At 42.4% G+C, this 21,964-nt stretch overlaps 1 protein-coding gene across 2 annotated transcripts in view; it reads right to left on the reverse strand.

Moving 5' to 3' along the window:
• nudC (nuclear distribution C, dynein complex regulator) overlaps nucleotides 1-20,559 on the reverse strand; it is a 388,789-nt gene extending 368,230 nt beyond the window's left edge. For both annotated transcript variants that reach the window (XM_067790417.1, XM_067790416.1), the window contains exon 1: nucleotides 20,395-20,559. In XM_067790417.1, the coding sequence (XP_067646518.1) occupies nucleotides 20,395-20,469 (75 nt within the window). In that variant the 5' untranslated portion in view covers nucleotides 20,470-20,559. The remainder of the gene's footprint in view (nucleotides 1-20,394) is intronic.
• Between the last annotated feature and the right edge of the window lie 1,405 nt (nucleotides 20,560-21,964).

Genomic DNA, 21,964 nt, shown 5'->3' on the forward strand with positions numbered 1-21,964 from the left:
AGTATTTAAGGGTGAATGTCTAGAAAATAGCAACGATATAGCTAATGTCTTGAAGTGTTGTTTTGTTCAGAGCATAATCCAAACCAATGATTGTATTGAAACAATTGATCTCGTTGATGAAAGTGAAACAACCAACTCGGTAGCAAGATTTGAGCTCACCAGTATCGAGTTAGAAGATATAATGAACATCACAAAATCATTTAAAAACAAATATGGGGTAAAAATCTATTGTCAGAGGGTGTTATCAAGGACTCTATGGTGTACATTGCACACTTATATAAGGACATTATAAACGAAGAGTTTTATAGTGGCACTGTTCCCAGCTGCTGGAAGATATCCACAATAATACCAGTGGCAAAAGTAAAAAATACAATGAAACCTGACGAGCTGCGTCCGATTAATACCCTACCTATTGATGACAAAATTATGGAAACAGCGGTGATAAAGCAACTAGTAACATACCTAGACGATCATAATATAATCATACCAGAGCAATCAGGCTTCAGGAAAGGCCACTCCTGCGAAACAGCATTGAACATGGTAATTGCAGAGTGGAAAGAGGCTGTTGCTGATAAAAAGGTAGTAGTATCTTGCTTCTTAGACTTAAGGAGGGCGGTTGAAACAATCGATCGAAATGAATTGCGGAAGTTAATGGATAAAATTGGGATCAAGGGAAAAGCTTTGGAATGGTTTCGTAGTTACCTGAGTAACAAAAAGCAGAGGACGGTAATTGGAGACGTAGTTTCATCGGTTGTTGATGTTAACATTGGGCTACCACAAGGCTCAGTACTTGCCCCGCTATTCAGTTTAGTTTATTCAGTCTATGATTTACATCTTACAGACTAGATATAGAAATTATAAAAAAAGTAAATAATTAGAATATGCATTGATAATAGCTAAAGAAAGTATATGCATAATAATAGAAAATAGTTAAACTATATATCTAAATGTAGAGGGGAGGGAATGGCCTGAGGGTTTAATGTGGCCACATAAATCGTTCCCGAGATGGTCGTGCTAGCACCTTAATGGTGCTGTGGTACCGGGGCGTACCGGATCTGTATCCGGCAAAGGACCATTACATCGATAAAACTCCCCAAAGCCTTCGGGAGCAACCTTATCGCTACGACAACAACAACTATCAATCCTACGAAAGATCTTCAGGTCATCAGCATAAAGTAGAAAATTGGAGAACTGAAAGCAAGCACCAATGTCATTGATAAAGAGAACGAACAAGAACGGTCCCAGGATACTACCCTGAGGAACCCCAGAAGTTGCCACAATATCAACACAAAGGGATCTATTAGACAGATAAGACTTCAACCAACTCAAGAATACCGAGGGGAAACCAATGAACTCCAATTTCTTCAGTAGACGCTGATGAGACACCTTGTCAAATGCCTTGGAAAAGTCTGTATATATGGTATCCACCTGCGAACCGACTTTAAAGGCTGATATGCAAAAGTCCGAAAAAGAAGCCAAATTAGTGACTGTAGAGCGACCAGAAACAAACCCATGTTGGCGCGGATCTATAATGCTCTTAACAACAAAGAAAACTGAAAGCTTAGCAATGGGTCTGTAATTAGAGACATCATTCTTATTTCCAGACTTAAAGATCGGCGCGATTGACGCGGACTTCCACCTGTCAATAAATAAGCCAGAAGATAGAGAAAAATTAAATATGTAGCAAAGAGGAATGCATAAAGTTGAGCTGCAATGCTTCAGAACAAATGCACAAAGTCCATCAGGATAACATTTTAGCGAAGGCTTTAACATGCACATAACTTTACTGACATCCTGCACAGATAATAACAGTGAACCGAAATCTATGCGTTCAAATAACTATGAGCTAGAGTGTAGGGTATCCTGAATAGTAACTCCATCTTCGAAATTAGATTTGAAAAATTCTGCAAAAAATTCAACAGTGTCATTTAGAGACTGTGAGCAATTGTACTTCATGCAAATAGGAATATTGGAAGAGCCACGCTTTGACCGAATATAATTCCAAAATGCTTTTGGATTTTCTTTCAACTCCGATTCTCATATACCGATTATATAAAAATTTATCAAGAACATTGAACTCCTTCACACTGGTTAAAAACTGATCTCTAAGAGCAGTATTCGAAGAATCAGCCTTGTACAATTTTCCATATTTATAATTATTGATGTTTATAATTTACATCAATGATATAAAAACTTGTTTGAGAAATTGTAAAATAAATCTTTTTGCGGCTGATGCATTAGTTAGCATTAGTGACAAAAATGTAGATTGATCTGTCATGAAAATACAAGAAGACTTAATTTATATAAGTGGTTGTGCAGCAGAAAGATAAAACTTAATATTGACAAAACAAAGTATATGATATTTCACAAGAGCCATAATAACTTAATCCAATCTAGTCTGAAAATAAAAACCAATGCAATTGAAAGAGTACATCAAATGAAGTACATAGGTGTAATAATTGATGAGAAACTAAGTTTCACAGAACATATAAATCATTTAGAGAAGAAAATTGCACAGAAAATAGGATTTATGTATCGAACATGTAAACACATTAGCCAACATCACAAAATATTAGTATATAGATCAGTTGTAGAACCACATTTTATTTACTGCCCAACAATACTACTAGTAACAAATGATACGTTAATTAATAAGCTCCAAATACAGCAAAACAAAGCAATGCGTTTGATACTGAAATGCTCTTATAGAACATCAAAAAATATTATGCTTCCTATTTTAAATTGGCTTAGTATTAAACAATTAATATGTTATTACTCTTTGAAGTTTATACATTACATAACACAGGGAATGTTATCAGATTATCTGAGTGATAGGATACAGTACAATCATGAGATCCATAACTATGGAACTAGGAGTAGCAGAAATTTAAGACTGCCCAAAGTAAGAACCGAGTTCGCAAAAAAGACCTTACAATACGTAGGCTATAAGATGTATAATGAACTACCAGCAAAGATAAAAGACTGTGAAAACGTTGTTAAGTTTAAAGAAAAACTATTTCTATATTGTAAAAATTTAAATATGTAATATTAGTTAAACAATGAATTTACTCATTTCTTTTTAATGAAAATGTTTTAAGAAACAATTACGAATTTTGTAAATTGTACTATACAATGAATTAGGCTTTTTTGGCCGTAATAAATAAAATAATAATAAAAAGTATAGACTTTCAACTTCAAATTATGCAAAATAGAAACAAAGATATACTAAATTTAAAAAAAAACTAGAGAAGGAAGAAATTGCAAAATACGCGATGGAAAATTGCGTAGTCTTCAGGAAAAAAGAAAACCGGTTACTTCTTGTGCCGGCAGAACTCGAAAGGGAACTAATACGTTCAACACATGAACAACTAGGTCATCAAGGAATCGATAAGTGTTATCAAAAACTTATAGCGAATTATTGGTTCACGGATATGAAAAATAAGATAAAAAACTTCAAGAAAAATTGCATAAAATGCATCATGTATTCAGGGCCAGAGAAAACTGGTACAAATTTATACAGCATACCGAAACATCCAGAACCTTTTCGCTTCCCAAGGCAGTCGGTTCTATGTACCGGAGCGACTCGGGATTTTTCCCGACCAAGGACTGTCATTTCAGTGTGACCCCATTTAATTTGTTTCGTCCCTCCCACAAATTTTCATCCTCCCAGCAGCTCCTTGCAGCAGGACTGCTACATATTCTCTTACTCCGGGAAGGTATCGAACCCAATCCGGGTCCGTCTCCTGACCCCGGTCCTGAGAAATGGTTTTGCTGCATTTGCCAGAAAAGAATCTTTTTAGGACGGTCATACTCTGTTCAGTGTGTCTCGTGCAAGGGATGGTTGCATCGGACAGGTTGTTCTGGGCTTGATCCCAAAACCCGACGTCCACGTAACTTTTATAAATCTTTTGTGGCTCCTTGCTGCTCACGCCCAAGGGCGTCCCGTAGTCTACTCCTAAGCGTATCCCCACTACCTTCCAGCAGCTTCGCTGCTCAGCAAGCGACAACAAGTACCCGCTGCTGCTCGCGCCCCACGGCGCCAACAACTCAAACAGCTGATACCACTCCTAACTACTACCTTCGTAGTAGAGCTGGTAGCAATGCTGAGCATCAGCCCCTGCCCCCGTCTTCTTCTCCCCCCCTCTTTTCTGGCAGCAATCGTGCAGGTCAGGGAAACAGACTCTTAGTCCCTACCTCCGTTTGCACCGTCTGCCAGCACAGAATATATAGGTTTGCGACATCCGCTCAATGTAGCTCCTGCCTTGGGTGGTGCCACTTTCCTAGATGTTCTGGTCTCCGCGACGGCAACCCCTCGACGGGTTTCATCGCGCCATGTTGCCAGGTCGCAAACCCAAATCATCCGGGTACCCCAATGCTTGCCCAAGGGCGCCCAGTCCCAAGGCCACAACAGCAATTATGTCCTGGCCTTCCACAACCTAGGCGTAGTCACCCCTCACTTACCCCTAGAGTGGCGGCGTCACCCCTCATGCACTTCAGAATTCTGCAGTTCAACTGTAATGGACTAACTGGGAAGATTACGGAGATAGTCGATTTCATGAAGCGGCACAACATCCGCATTGCTGCGATTCAAGAGACTAAACTCACAGCAAGATCTGCATTGCAGACCTGCTCTGGTTATAATGTCCACAGGAAAGACCGCGAGAGCGGAAATGGAGGCGGCCTCGCGTTTATTATACACCACTCTGTGCAATATCATATATTTGATCCTGGCATCGACCGCAGTGACAATGTCTTAGAACGTCAAGGCCTATCTGTCCGGTCAGGCGATGCAAATCTAGAAATCATCAACATCTACATCCCTCCTGTCACCTGTTGCCCCAGTGGATACCGCCCTAATATCGAGGCCTTACTCACTGGCAACAATCGCATTATCTTAGGCGATTTCAATGCCCATCACGACCTATGGCATTCAAACTTGCGGGCGGACAGTAGGGGTGAGATGTTGGCGGATCAAATAGACGAAACGACGTTCTGCACAATAAACGGAGACGCCCCCACACGTATGGTAGGAAGCTGTCATAGCTCGCCAGATATCTCAATCGTGAGCGCAGAACTCGTAAACTGCGTCAACTGGCAGCCGATGGTAACATTGGCATCCGACCACCTGCCCATACTTATTTCGTTCGAGCGTACCGCCGACTTCATCGTCACCGAAAAACGCACTTTCATAAACTTTAAAAAAGGAAAGTGGGAAGAATATAAATCTGCAACAGACAGCAGCTTTGCTGCCCTCCCTATCCCGACTGATGCCCGCCAAGGGGAGCGTGCCTTCAGTAAGGTCATTGAATCCGCCTCGGCACATTTCATTCCCGCCGGGAGAATTCCCGAAATCCGGCCCCACTTCCCGGCGGAGGCCGCGAGCTTAGCGAGGGAACGCGACCTTATAAGACAGCTTGATCCAGGCGACCCCCAAATAAGGGATATAAACCAACGCATCAGATTGCTTGTGGACGAACAGAAGCGGGCGAAATGGGAAGAGCACCTAAGAGGTTGTAACCTCTCTACCGGTGTAGGTAAACTTTGGTCCACCGTAAAGTCCCTATCGAATCCGACTAAGCACAAAGACAAAGTTTCCATCGCCTTTGGCGATAAGGTGCTGTCGGATGCGAAAAAATGCGCGAGCGCTTTCTGCCGACAATATATAATGCATCCCACGGTCGACAAAGATAGACGGAGAGCCAATAGACACGCACATAAACACAAACTCAGCGCGTCACCAATTACCATCACCGCTAGAGAGGTTGAGGACGCCATTGGTCGCGCTAAACCATCCAAAGCAGTGGGCCCAGACGGCATAGCCATGCCGATGCTTAAAAACCTAGGGAAAGAGGGTTTCAAATATTTAGCGCATGTCTTCAACCTGTCTCTTTCCACCTTTGTCATACCCGCGAAATGGAAAATGGCCAAGGTGGTCCCGCTACTAAAGCCTGGGAAACCAGCTAACGTAGGTGAGTCATATCGTCCGATATCTCTCCTATCGCCAGTGGCAAAGACGCTTGAAGCCATTTTGCTCCCTTATTTCCAAGCACATTTGCAGCTAGCCCCTCATCAGCATGGCTTCAGAAAACTTCATAGCACTACCTCCGCGCTAAATGTCATTAGCACCCAGATAAATTGCGGTTTGAATCAATATCCCCACCATAGAACAGTACTCGTAGCGTTAGACCTATCAAAAGCTTTTGATACGGTCAACCATGGCTCGTTACTGCAAGACCTGGAAGGGTCTACCCTCCCCCATGTCTTAAAAGGTGGACCGCAAATTATCTGGGTGGTCGGCAGGCATCGGTGCAGTTCAGAAACGAAACATCAAAACAAAGGAGAATTAAACAAGGGGTGCCACAGGGTGGTGTCCTATCCCCGCTTTTGTTTAATTTCTACATATCTAAGCTACCTTCACCACCGGAAGGAGTCACAATCGTTTCCTACGCCGATGACTGCACAATAATGACCACAGGCCCAGGCCCAAAGATCGATGATCTATGCAATAAAATAAACGGCTATCTCCCTGATCTCTCCAGTTTTTTCGCCTCGCGAAACCTGGCATTGTCACCGACTAAATCTTCCGCGACCTTATTTACAACATGGACGCCCCAAATGTCGACCATATTGAACATCCCCGTCGATGGCACTACGCTACCGACTGTCCTACACCCCAAAATCGTGGGTGTGACGTTTGATCAGGATCTACATTTTGGTGCGCACGCAACCGCAATTGTTCCAAGAATTCAGAGCCGTAATAGAATCCTCAAATCCCTTGCTGGCAGTACCTGGGGAAAAGATAAAGAAACGCTCTTGACCACATACAAAGCAATTAGCCAGCCGATTACGTGCTACGCGTCACCCATATGGTCGCCAAGCCTAAAAACCACCCACTGGAAGAAACTACAGGCCTGCCAAAATACTGCTATCAGAATCGCCACGGGCTGTCTTCTTATGTCCCCAGAACACCATCTGCATAATGAGGCGAGAATACTCCCCATCAGGGAGAGAAATGAGATGCTGACCAAACAGTTTCTGTTGAATACCCAGAAACCTGGGCATCCCAACAGACATCTGATTGACGAACCAGCACCGCCTAGGGGCCTAAGGAGTCATCTCCGTAAGCATTTTGAGGAAATACGGCACCTGAGATCCCAGCCGTATGAAGCGGAAAAACACAAGCAGGTCCTTGGTGAACTCCATAGACAGGCGTCGGACCTTTATGTCGGGAATTGCCCGGTGAATCCAGTACTTGAAGAAAAATATCCAGAACTCGCAGAAGAGGAACGCATACTCCCCAGGGAAACGCGTGTCACTCTTGCTCAACTTCGTTCTGGATACTGTAACAGGTTAAACTCTTACCTATCCAGAATCAACCCCGACATACAAAATGTATGCCCTGCTTGCAATGTGTCCCCACATGACACCAACCATCTCTTTATTTGTAATGTGGAACCAACGCCTCTAACACCCCTTTCCTTATGGTCCACCCCTGTTGAAACGGCAAGTTTCCTTGGACTCCCGTTAGAGGATATTGATGACAATTTGTGATCGGTCGCGGCTATTAGGTGGGGCGAGCAAGAAGGTCGCTTGTGGTCATAACAAATCGTTACCGAGATGGTCGGGCTGCATCCGGCAAGGGACCATCAACATCGACAACACTCCCCAAGGCCTTCGGGAGTGTCCTGATTGCTACAACAACAAGCTCTCAGTTGTCAGTAAACCCGCGGCGCCATTACAGCAAGATTGGCACAGACGCACAGTGTAACTTTTTTCACTTTTAGGATGCCAACATGCAACAGATTAATAACCAACTGTTAAGAAAATGTATACGTAGCAAAGTAAAAAACTCACGATCACCATGATAAGTATTATGAAACTTGGATAATTGAAACAAGTGCAAAAATCATTTCAGTCCAAAATTTTCGACCAACTTTGTGGCCACGTGGTGGATTTTTCGATAACTGTTTTGACTTCAAACTATTTTAACATACTTGGGTAGTTTATAACAGCATTGGTAAGTTTCAGCCACGTAGGCAATTTTTAAAAATTTTTTTTTTGTTTTAGACAGCCACTAAGTTTTGTAAGCTTAGAAAATTTTTCGTTTTCAATAGAATAAAACTTGCCTGATTCCGTCCAATTCCATTGAACGAATACATACACATTAAAGGGAATTTCATATAGTTTCAGATAAAAAAAACCATTGCGAAATTTTGAGTTTTTCTTTGTAATCGCCAACTCGCTCGTGCCCTCGCTCACGTATGAAGCGCAGTGACCTAACAATGGTATGTCCTCAATTCAAGTCTACAATACTAGATCCCAAAAAGACAGTTATACCTGAAATGGTAAAAACCCAGAAAAAGGAAACTTGTGCACTGAATAGCCTTCATTGTTTGTCATATGAGGTTTCCCATAGCTAACGAGTTGTGCACTTATCCCATCAACTTATGTTATGTATGCACGCTTAGAAGTATCACCCATAATAGACGACCCTATTATGGGTGATACTTCTAAGCAATTGATTGCTTTGGGAATATACATATGTATGTATACATCACATAAACGCCTACCTAAAGCTCGATCGGAGTTTGAGATCTTAGGTAGATCTTTAAAACAAAGAAATGGGTAAGTATATTTTTGTTAAGCATTAGCAGGTATTATTTTCCCGTAAAAACCCAGTTTCTTATTCTATGACAAGTGATATAATAAAACGCTTGGGCTAAGACTATATAAATAGAGAACAAAGTTAAAAATGAATCATACCAAAGACGGACTGCATTGAAGTAAAACCAACTACACTGTACCAAATTTTCCTATATCATCAACTAGTTATGGCTATTTCACGAAATGCACTCTTTGAAGTTTGGCTAAAAAGCAAAGATGGAGAAACAGACAAAGCCATACTAAACCATATTTTGAGTATAATTGGAAGATATGTGGATCATTCAAAATTAAAAAAATACATCATCAAGCTAACTTATAATATTCGTAAGAGATGGGCATGTTGCTTTCGATACACAAGTAGATTTATTGAGAAAAACTATGAATGGTTATCAGAAAATCTGGATTTTACAGATTATATGCTTGATGTTGAGCCATGCACTTCTCGTGATATTCCTAAGCCGGGGAGGCCAACAAAAAACTTCTCTGAGTCATCTATGCGAACAAAAAAAACGAAAAGCTAAGGAACTAATGAACAATGTCGACAATGATCAACTGTTAATGGCAGCGGAATTGAAATTACGATCATCAGGGAAAAGAAATTCTGCAAAAAAAATTTAGGAGTTGTCCACGGCATCACCATCAAGAGGCGCTGCAATCAAAAAGTCCCGACTATCGGAAGAAAATATGAAAAGTTTGTCACCAAATGATGATAGTTGACTCAAATCTTTCAACATATGAATACTCCCTAATCCGGTAGCATACCTCAGAAATTAACAGAAAAATGTATCCTTCATATAACTGTTTAAAATAATCCAAGAATTTATGCTATCCTGAAAAAATAACCGTAACGGAAACCTATGCTGAAATTGAATTGCAATCCCTAATTGATCACAGCTTAAGAAGATTGTGTCTTGCACAAGAAGAGGTATTGCTTTCTATTCCTGAGGTTAAAGAAATAAATGCAATTATAAAATGGGGATGTGATGGAGCTGAGCATAGCTGTTACAAAAAACAATTTTCAGAAGAAAACAAATCGGACACTTGTATGTTTTTCATTTCACTAGTACTCCTTCAAATGTATACAATGGTTGACAAACGAAAGGTTATAGTTTGGAGTAATCCTGCTCCATCTTCCACGAGATACTGCCGCACAATAAAATTTGTTTTTACAAAAGAAACACGAGATGTCATTTCAAAGGAGGTGCATTCTGCCAAAGACCAAATTTCCAGTCTTCGCCCTACAACAATTCAAACAGATAACCTAAACTTACTGGTGAAATCAACGTTTGTGTTGTCCATGATTGATGGCAAAGTTTGCAACGCTCTGTCGGCATATACATCATCCTAAAATATGCTTGGTACAATATGCCAGTGAGCATACATAAAATTCTGTTTCATGGAAAGAGTAAAATGGTGTCTGCTATTCTTCCTATTGGTCAACTTTCAGAAGAAGCTCAAGAGTCCAGAAAGAAAAATGCACGAAACTATCGTGAACTTTTCACCACAAAAAAGTCAAGAAATTGTAGTAACTTGGATTTGCTGCACAGATTGCTGATATCGTCAGACCCGTTCATAAACAGTTTGCAGAAAACCCCTAGGTCAAAGCGGCGAGCATTAACGAGGGAAGTTATTGGCTTATTATCTGAACCAGAGCATGTCGGCGATATTGACTCCAACGAACTTTATACCAGTTAAAATATCACTTTTTATTTAAAAGTATGTATTTCGATTCAGTTTTTACAAATATATGTACCCATGGTAAAAACCATTTAATCCTTTTGGCGGCCATAATGGTTTTTCGATTTTTAAAAAAATTTTAAAATAACTCTCTTAAACTTTGTGGAAATGCCAAACCAAACGAAACACACAAAACATTGTTGGTATGACATTTTTCCATTTTTTTAATGCCAAAAAAATAAAATGCTTATGAAATAAGTGAAAAAATATTTCTAAAAGTTTTGAAATCCGTTTTTATGTATATGGAAAAAAAATTAGTTGCCAATGTAGTGGATGCCTCAACGCGTCCCACTTTTGCAAAGGGACAAAAGAAAGGACCTTCCTTCTTAATCTATTCTAATTAAGAAGCGAATGTTGGAGACCACCCCTATTGATTTTTCATTCATCCTTCTTCACTTAGTTGATACGTCTCAAGTGTCCTCGCTACTGCAGAAAAAAATTATCTTGGAAGGTAAATTTATTAATTGGCGCTTATCGGTTTAGGAGATGCTGGTCGTTGCGTAAGAAGTCACTCCAGCTAATCCTGTTTCCCGATAACTCATGCCAACAGGGGGCACCAAGAGAGATCAAAGTCTTCCCCCACCTGCTTTTCCGAACTCAGTGGAAATCTTCCCATAACTTCCCATAACGCCAGCAAGAGCGCTGCAGCTCTTCGCATCTTAGCTAAACATCATCGTCCAGTTGGAGTATGATAGTTTTTGGAGGCTGAATTTAACGGCTGAACGGCCAAAGTCTGCCGCCGTGGTGTAGAGCTAGTGTGCTGGCCTATCCATCAAAAATATTTAAGATTATTGGTATAAATGGTAACGATTGTCCCTCGGCATTACCTTGACACCAAAAGTTCGTCCACCTTAGCAGATACGGTTTTGGGTCGGCATAAAACATTTATTTAGGTGAGCCAGGTCGTAGAAAAATGAATACACGATACGTAGCCTTTAAATTAGATGGAAAGCTAGACCTTAATCTCCTCGGATATATATCACACCTTGGCACAACAATTTGTTGAAGAAAATTCCTCAGATGAGGATCGTGGCCTGGTGCTTCTTTTTGCGGGAGACCACAATACAATTCTGAATTGAAAATTCTGGAATGCGGTTGACCGTTGAGAAATCTCAACCAAAAAAAGTTATTTCTACCAATAGGAAATTCGGTTTTGTATAAAATATAATATTAATGTTAGAACGCAAAATACCGAGAGAGATGTCAAAAGATTCGTATTGAAATTTTAGATTGCTCAAAAGATATTAACGAAAAACCGAAAAATTACCACGGAGTGCTCCGAAACCGAGGGTAGATCCATAGTATTTTTGCGCAGAACACCTTTCTGCATTGGCGGCCTTTGGCCGCGCTTATAAAAAATTACCTTGGGTGGGTCCAACAACGGTTTGGAGACCAAAACTATATCCGCGCAAAACACTTATGTTCACAATTTTTTTTTGTGGGTACCACAAAATCATCAAAATTACAACAACCACATGAAAATTTTCAAAACTTCTTTTGCAAATATCTCTTGACAAACCCAAAATTGTTTTCCTTCGCTTTCGGATTCGCAATCCTGGATCCAAAGCGCGTCTTTTGATAACCCACTTGATATTTTTGAACGTGTATTAAGAGTGTCATGCTGTCGTATAGAATTACCAAATATAATACAGTTTGTTATATTTCTGTTATGAAAACAAACCAAAATAAAAAAATAAAAATGTGAGAGCAGTGAGAATTTCAAAATTTTCTCACCGGTTTTACCTTGTAATATTTATACCATGTATGTACCTATGTTGTGTTTGACTTTGAAAATAAAATTTTTTAAATATTAATCAAAGTTAAAGTTTAGATTTCTAAACAATTTTTATTTATATTGGCACTGGAAAATGCTTTTAAAGTAGAAAATATGATTATGTGAAATTTCACCTTATATGAGGGCAAGGAGAAAAAGTGACCGGATCACGCCCATTTTTATTCTCTTTAGGTATCTGCAACCACACTGCAAAATTTCAAATGAATTGCTTCATTGGTTTGGCTGTTATTAATTTTGGCATCCTAAAAGTGAAAAAAGTTACAATGTGAGACGGTAGTAGAGGTTTACGCCGATCACTTTATCGGCGGCGGCGGTGTAGGCTCTGTTATATACCGGCGGCGGCGGCGTGGATGGTGCGCCGGCGTACGCCGGTAATCTTACTTCAAAAAGCTTGATTTTTCTATTCAAAAAACTAATATTTAGGAAAGGTTTCGTTTGTATGTATTTTAGGAAATCAACGTTTTGGCACCGGAGGGATTGTCCCTCGTTCATTTACTCCAGAGAGGGTACCTAACCCCGGTCTTTGGAATTGGTACTCCTGCGTCTGCTGAAAACAAATAGAGATACATAAAATGGTCACACCTTTGTCGGCATATCTCGTGCTAAGCGTAGTTTCACCTGGGGTTAACTCCTAATAATCGTCGCTGACACAATTTCTTTAAGTCATTTGTGGCTCCTTGGCCACACGCACAAAGGCGACTTAAATAAACAAATATAAGGCGCGATAACCTCCGAAGAGATCTAAGGCCGAGCTTCTCTTCCAATTTGCGTCGTGCTCCTCTTGATTTTCCCTATAAATGTGCCGGACGGGACCTACATGTTTTATGCCGACTCCGAACGGCATCTGCAAGGCAGATGCGTTTTCACTGAGAGCTTTTCATGGCAGAAATACACCCGGAGAGCTTGCCAAACACTGCCGAGGGGCGACCCCGCTTATAAAAATTTTCTTCTAATTGAAAAACTTTATTTCTAAAATTTTGATGTTGCTTTGCCCGGGGAGTGAACCCAGGGCATACGGTGTGGTAGGCGGAGCACGCTACCATCACACCATGGTGACCGCGACTTACGGTTGCTATTAATGTTCTATTAATACTCATGACTCTCGTGGCACAGGGCGCCTCCAGTTTTTTCGGCTGTTTTTAGGAGCTACAATTCCCGATGTACAAACGTAGCAATCCTGACCACATCGACGTCACTCCTAGAAGCCCTGGGTGTAGCTCCGAAGACTTTCTAACGGATGTTTATGTCGCGCTATGCTGCCGAGCTACACCAGAGAAACATCTTGAAACGTTAGAGAGTGACTATTCGGTCAAGGATGCCGCCTTCGAAATCGTAAGCAGTCTAAGTGGATGTCATTGCGTAACTCATGGGTGAAAATCGTATAATACTCGGCGCATCTAAATAATTAAAATTTTACAAGGACCCTGGATAAAGTTTTTAAAATAAAGCTTGTCGACGTTTGTGTTCCCAACATTGATTTCAATAGTCTTCGTGAAATCAAAATGATATTTTAGAATGAAAGTCGACCAATTTTAAGTTGAAAGGTGTTAACTGCTGTTTTTCCGGCCTTATGATATAAGAGCTCATTATGGATGACCGCGTAGCTTCAGTTTACACACTAGTTCAACTGTCCACTACGTTAGGGTAGTAGCACACACGGTAATTATTTCGACTGTCTTGGGAAAGCTTTTGCTTCACCACTTTGAGTGTTCTTGCTAAAGACAAAGCCTCATCTGGTAAATACATATATGTGCCTACGTATTCACATTTGTAAAAGGAGCCGTAACGTGTAGGTGATATTTAAACTTCGTTGATAGGCTATAATCAATGTGATTCACTCCAAGGGACTAGTTTTGGATAGGGCCGCCAACTTTATGTCAAGCCCGGAGACTTGGGTGTTGAAGGATGAAGTGTGAAAATTAAAATTAACAACTCAGACGCTATTGTATAGTTTCGCAAATAAACAACAGAATTTTGAATGTAAGCCCAAATGATTTTTCATACATACGTACATATATCCTCAACTTAAGTATGAGGTAAGAATCATTTCAAAGGAGTGTTTATGCCCCTAGATCCTACTAAAAGATTTTGCATCACTGGTTTGGCTTATTCTTGCAGCCAATCGCAATATAAAATTTAAAAAAAAATCGGTGCCTTTTTTCCTTTTTTTTTAACAATTTGAGGAAAATTTGAAAACAATTTGAAACGCCTTGGGTAATTTTATTTGAATTCATTGTTCAATATTTTTTGGAAAAAAATGCAAAGTAAGCATATAAATGTATTATAAAACTTTTCTTTTAGTGTTTTGTTTTAATAACTTGGTGAAATGGGTGATGCAAAGTACTTATTAAGCTGACATCGAAATGGCCTGTTTTTTAAAATAACTTTTGAACAATTAGAAAGAGTTAAATTTCGCAATTAGTTTCTTATAACTGACAGTGATGCGCATCCGTTGATACCACATTCGACCATATCCGACCAATTTTCGACATGAACAATAAAAGGCCTAAACAGTCTTTTTCAACGAGTAGAAAATATAGTAACGCGCCGGACGCCGCCGCCGCCGCGCCGATATTTTTGACATTCGGCGGCGGCGTGCGCAAAACGACCTTATCGGCGGCGTATATCTCTAGACGGTAGGAAACTTATTTGCACCCCAGATATCAAAAAACGTTAACTCGCTTACGAACCGGACACGAAATCGTGACACAGCCACATACTTAAAGGGGAAAGCCGACCACCGTACCCGTACTGCTGCTTGAACCAACTTTCCGTAATCCACCTGCTTGACGAATGCCATCACTTCACCGAAATCAGAACAAATATATTTGGAAGCCTCACACCATCAGAATGCCTAATACTTGAAAATTAGAACACTGAGAAGGTCAAAAATACTTAATATCGACAAATTTAATCAAGTTAATATAGATTTAAGTATACCACAAGAGCTCGAAGCAAATCCAGGCCTATGCGCCCTTGACATTTGCTCCGAGGACGTAAGTACAGAAAATGTTAATTAAAATCACTATAACATAAACGTAAGAATTGTCAAGCGAGCTGAAGATGTTGTTGTTGTTGTAGCAATGCTCGCCCCACCTAATAGCCGCGACCGATCACAAATTGTCATCAATATCCTCTAACGGGAGTCCAAGGAAACTTGCAGTTTCAACAGGGGTGGACCATAAGGAAAGGGGTGTTAGAGGCGTTGGTTCCACATTACAATTAAAGAGATGGTTGGTGTCATGTGGGGACACATTGCAAGCGGGGCATACATTTTGTATGTCGGGGTTGATTCTGGATAGGTAAGAGTTTAACCTGTTACAGTATCCAGAACGAAGTTGAGCAAGAGTGACACGCGTTTCCCTGGGGAGTATGCGTTCCTCTTCTACGAGTTCTGGATATTTTTCTTCAAGTACTGGATTCACCGGGCAATTCCCGACATAAAGGTCCGACGCCTGTCTATGGAGTTCACCAAGGACCTGCTTGTGTTTTTCCGCTTCATACGGCTGGGTTCTCAGGTGCCGTATTTCCTCAAAATGCTTACGGAGATGACTCCTTAGGCCCCTAGGCGGTGCTGGTTCGTCAATCGGATGTCTGTTGGGATGCCCAGGTTTCCGGGTATTCAACAGAAACTGTTTGGTCAGCATCTCATTTCTCTCCCTGATGGGGAGTATTCTCGCCTCATTATGCAGATGGTGTTCTGGGGACATAAGAAGACAGCCCGTGGCGATTCTGAGAGCAGTATTTTGGCAGGCCTGTAGTTTCTTCCAGTGGGTGGTTTTTAGGCTTGGCGACCATATGGGTGACGCGTAGCACGTAATCGGCTGGCTAATTGCTTTGTATGTGGTCAAGAGCGTTTCTTTATCTTTTCCCCAGGTACTGCCAGCAAGGGATTTGAGGATTTTATTACGGCTCTGAATTTTTGGAACAATTGCGGTTGCGTGCGCGCCAAAATGTAGATCCTGATCAAACGTCACACCCACGATTTTGGGGTGTAGGACAGTCGGTAGCGTAGTGCCATCGACGTGGATGTTCAATATGGTCGACATTTGGGGCGTCCATGTTGTAAATAAGGTCGCGGAAGATTTAGTCGGTGACAATGCCAGGTTTCGCGAGGCGAAAAAACTGGAGAGGTCAGGGAGATAGCCGTTTATTTTATTGCATAGCTCATCGATCTCTGGGCCTGGGCCTGTGGCCATTATTGTGCAGTCATCGGCGTAGGAAACGATTGTGACTCCTTCCGGTGGTGAAGGTAGCTTAGGTATGTCGAAATTAAACAAAAGTAGGGATAGGACACCACCCTCTGGCACCGCTTGTTTAATTCTCCTTGGTTTTGATGTTTCGTTTCTGAATTGCTTCGATGCCTGCCGACCACCCAGATAATTTGCGGTCCACCTTTTAAGACATGGGGGAAGGGTAGACTCTTCCAGGTCTTGCAGTAATGAGCCATGGTTGACCGTATCAAAGGCTTTTGATAGGTCTAGCGCTACGAGTACTGTTCTATGGTGGGGGTATTGATTCAAACCGCAATTTATCTGGGTGCTAATGATATTTAGCGCGGAGGTAGTGCTATAGAGTTTTCTGAAGTCATGCTGATGAGGGGCTAGCTGCAAAAGTGCTTGGAAATAAGGGAGCAGAATGGCTTTAAGCGTCTTTGCCACTGGCGATAGGAGAGATATCGGACGATATGACTCACCTACGTTAGCTGGTTTCCCAGGCTTTAGTAGCGGGACCACCTTGGCCATTTTCCATTTCTCGGGTATGGCAAAGGTGGAGAGACAGGTTGAAGACATGCGCTAAATATTTGAAACCCTCTTTCCCTAGGTTTTTAAGCATCGGCATGGCTATGCCGTCTGGGCCCACTGCTTTGGATGGTTTAGCGCGACCAATGGCGTCCTCAACCTCTCTGGCGGTGATGGTGATTGGTGACGCGCTGAATTTGTGTTTATGTGCGTGTCTATTGGCTCTCCGTCTAGTCGACCGTAGGATGCATTATATATTGTCGGCAGAAAGCGCTCGCGCATTTTTCCGCATCCGACAGCACGTTATCGCCAAAGGCGATGGAAACCTTGTATTTGTGCTTAGTCGGATTCAATAGGGACTTTACGGTGGACCAAAGTTTACCTACACCGGTAGAGAGGTTACAACCTCTTAGGTGCTCTTCCCATTTCGCCCGCTTGTGTTCGTCCACAAGCAATCTGATGCGTTGGTTTATATCCCTTATTTGGGGGTCGCCTGGATCAAGCTGTCTTATAAGGTCGCGTTCCCTCGCTAAGCTCGCGGCCTCCGCCGGGAAGTGGGGCCGGATTTCGGGAATTCTCCCGGCGGGAATGAAATGAGCCGAGGCGGATTCAATGCCCTTACGGAAGGCACGCTCCCCTTGGCGGGCATCAGTCGGGATAGGAAGGGCAGCAAAGCTGTTGTCTGTTGCAGATTGATATTCTTCCCACTTTCCTTTTTTGAAGTTTATGAAAGTGCGTTTTTCGGTGACGATGAAGTCGGCGGTACGCTCGAACGAAATAAGTATGGGCAGGTGGTCGGATGCCAATGTTACCATCGGCTGCCAGTTGACGCAGTTTACGAGTTCTGCGCTCACGATTGAGATATCTGGCGTGCTATGACAGCTTCCTACCATACGCGTGAGGGCGTCTCCGTTTATTGTGCAGAACGTCGTTTCATCTATTTGATCCGCCAGCATCTCACCCCTACTGTCCGCCCGCAAGTTTAAATGCCATAGGTCGTGATGGGCATTGAAATCGCCTAGGATAATGAGATTGCCTCGATTTTAGGGCGGTATCCACTGGGGCAACAGGTGACAGGAGGGATGCAGATGTTGATGATTTCTAGATTTGCATCGCCTGACCGGACAGATAGGCCTTGACGATCTAAGACATTGTCCCTGCGGTCGATGCCAAGATCAAATATATGATATTGCACAGAGTGGTGTATAATAAACCCGAGGCCGCCTCCATTTGCGCTCTCGCGGTCCTTCCTGTGGACATTATACCCAGAGCAGGTCTGCAATGCAGATCTTGCTGTGAGTTTAGTCTCTTGAATCGCAGCAATGCGGATGTTGTGCCGCTTCATGAGATCGACTATCTCCGTAATCTTCCCAGTTAGTCCATTACAGTTTAACTGCAGAATTCTGAAGTGCATGAGGGGTGACGCCGCCACTCTAAGGATAAGTGACGGGTGACTACGCCTAGGTTGTGGAAGGCCAGGACACAATTGCTGTTGTGGCCTTGGGACTGGGCGCCCTTGGGCAAGCATTGGGGTACCCGGATGATTTGGGTTTGCGACCTGGCAACATGGCGCGATGAAACCCGTCGAGAGGTTGCCGTCGCGGAAACCAGAACATCTAGGAAAGTGGCACCACCCAAGGCAGGAGCTGCATTGAGCGGATGTCGCAAACCTATATATTCTGTGCTGGCAGACGGTGCAAACGGAGGTAGGGACTAAGAGTCTGTTTCCCTGACCTGCACGATTGCTGCCAGAAAAGAGGGGGGGAGAAGAAGACGGGGGCAGGGGCTGATGCTCAGCATTGCTACCAGCTCTACTACGAAGGTAGTAGTTATGAGTGGTATCAGCTGTTTGAGTTGTTGGCGCCGTGGGGCGCGAGCAGCAGCGGGTACTTGTTGTGGCTTGCTGAGCAGCGAGGCTGCTGGAAGGTAGTGGAGGGGCGCTTAGACGTAGACTACGGGACGCCCTTGGGCGTGAGCAGCAAGGAGCCACAAAAGATTTATAAAAGTTACGTGGACGTCGGGTTTTGGGATCAAGCCCAGAACAGCCTGTCCGATGCAACCATCCCTTGCACGAGACACACTGAACAGAGTATGACCGTCCTAAAAAGATTCTTTTCTGGCAAATGCAGCAAAAGCATTTCTCAGGACCCGGGTCAGGAGACGGACCCGGATTGGGTTCGATACCTTCCCGGAGTAAGAGAATATGTAGCAGTCCTGCTGCAAGGAGCTGCTGAGAGGATGACAATTTGTGGGAGAGACGAAACAAATTAAATGGGGTCACACTGAAATGACAGTCCTTGGTCGGGAAAAATCCCGAGTCGCTCCGGTACATAGGATCGACTGCCTTGGGAAGCTGAAGATCATAGTCACTAGTGCTCCAAAATAATGCAGTTCAGTGATTTATCACTCACTCCTGTATAATCATAATTTCCGCTTTCGGATTATAAAAACAGAGGTCGAAACACGTTTTTTTGATACCACCTTTGATAATTTTAGATAATTGTTAGGTGGTACAGTCTTAAAAAACGTTACCAATATTATTGATAACACCACCGGTTTCGATGGGACCCGGGCTAGCCCAGCGGGTTAGGGGGTCAGAATATACCCGCGGTAGGTATGCCTGTCATAAGCGGCGACTAAAATACCAGATTCAAGGGGCTGTGTAGTAGCTCCTCATGGAACTTGGGGATGGGGAGGGAGGGATGGCCTGAAGGTTTAATGTGGCCATATAAATCGTTCCCGAGATGGTCGCGCTAGCACCTTAATGGTGCTGTGTTACCGAAGCGTACCGGATCTGTATCTGGCAAAGGACCATCACATCGATAACACTCCCCAATGCCTTCGGGGAGAAACCTTATCGCTACAACAACAACAACAACAACACGGGACCCGAGCCCCCAGCGGGTTAAGAGTTTAGTATATACCTGCGGTAGGTATACCTGTCGTAAAAGGCGACTAAAATACCAATTGCCAACCTCACCTATCCCTGGCGAATCCTTTTTCATTAACAGCCGGGACTCTTGCGACCACAAACTCCTCATTGATCTAGGGGTTGGGAGAGGGATATGTCCAGAAGGTCCCATGTGGTCATAACAAATCGTTCGCGAGATGGTCGAGCTTGGTACCGGAACGTACCGGCTCTGCATCCGGCAAAGGACCATCAACATCGATAACATCCCCTACCTTATCGCTACAACTACAACAACGGAACCCGGGGTAATTTTTGTTTTTCGTTAACATCCTTTGACCGACTAAAAATTTAGAACTCGTATTAAGAGTGTCATGCTGTTAACCACATGAAAGTAGTAGACTTCAACTTCAAAAATCCCCATACACAGATTCAATTTTTCTTTTCAGCCTTCGGACTGTTGTCGGCGTCAATACACCGCTCCCTATTATTTCGGAAGAGTTTCAACCACCAGGGTGTTCTAGACTTTTACTACATTTTTATATTACCTCCGAAATTCCATCTTTGTGTTTCTCTGCTATTGCTAGAAGTAATCCATCGTATTTTTCCTCTTCCGCAGACATTATTCAAAAAAAACTATTGAAGACGAAAAGATTTGAAACTACTATAGTATATAGAATATATTCTATGCGAAATACGAAACAAGTCTTTACTCCCACCTTCGATAACGATATTTTAAGGTAAGGCCACATTAGGCTGCACTACACAGCACTGCACTGCACTACAAATTTTCTTTGCATATATTCTTATGCGGCAGTTACCCACGAACCTACGTAGAAAAAACGTGTCAGCTGACACTACCTATCTTATGAGTGTGCAATGTAAACGAAAACTCACCGACGTGCAACGCCCGTACGTACGTAGCCCGGAACTTAGAAATAAAAACAATTTTGATTTTTTCCGTAAGAACGTGTCAGCTGATCGCTCTCTCACTAGACAGAGTTGCCTAGTAAACTTTTGTGCGCTAATTTTTGACCGTTTGCAATTTTATGCAAAAACGCCTAATTAAAGTTTGAAAAATTGTGGAAATAATTCGAAATAATTATGTAAAAGTGCTGATTATAAATATTTAATCTATTTATACTTATTTAATATGTATTCCGGCGTTTTACAATATCAAAAATTAAATTGGAAAAAGTTGATGTTTCCATAAGCATACATGCAAAATGGTCAATGGCAACAGTGCTTATCTGTAAACAATACAAACACAAATACATATGTTATGTACATGTACACAGACGTACACATTGATTCCTACGGGCTTGAGAGTTCGGTCAAACGTGCTTCGTACGACAAACGTCCTTACGTACGGCACACGTCGGTGGGTAACTGCCGCATTATGAGGCAATTCACACCTAGAGTCAGCAGCACTGCGCGACCCGGTACAGCGCGGCAAATTTGATCAACTAGGCAAAAAAGCCGCGTTGGGAAGTGTCGCGCAGTGCTGCTGCCGCTAGGTGTGAATTGCCTTATAAGAATGCATGCAAAGAATTTTGCACCATCTTTTTTCAATCTGGGAAAAAGAGTGTGGAACTCTCCTTCCTCATATCTGTAGGATGAAATGTTGTGCACCCATAGTGCAACCTTTTTCTTTTCCTTTCCTCTTCTTCGCAAAACAATGAAATAATTACAGTTTCAAAAACTGTGTCGTCCATTTTGCAAACAAAAATAAACACAAACTTTTGCCGCAATGTGACGCTCGATTGCCGCTTAATGTGAATTGCCAAAATATGTCGTACTGTGAGGTGCCGCTGCCGCTACGTGTCGCGTAGCGTAATGATACTTGACACTTTTATGACGATATTTGCCGTCATCCAGTGAGATTTAGAGCTCCGGCTCACGCTCAATTCTGGTGTGATTGCTATGGATCATTAAGGGCCGTTTTCATAAAAGCCGGTAAGCGGTATATCTAATCAACGATTGCTTAACCGCTGATATTCTGAAATGAGAATTTCGTTTTCACCAAGGCCTGGTTAATTTATCGCCGATTACACCGCTCATTGTGAATAAATAAAGAAAAAGTTGCATTGTGAATAGGTAAAACCGTTGATTTTTGTT

Source organism: Eurosta solidaginis, chromosome 5 (genome assembly GCF_040869045.1).
Source record: "Eurosta solidaginis isolate ZX-2024a chromosome 5, ASM4086904v1, whole genome shotgun sequence".
Taxonomy (NCBI): domain Eukaryota; kingdom Metazoa; phylum Arthropoda; class Insecta; order Diptera; family Tephritidae; genus Eurosta; species Eurosta solidaginis.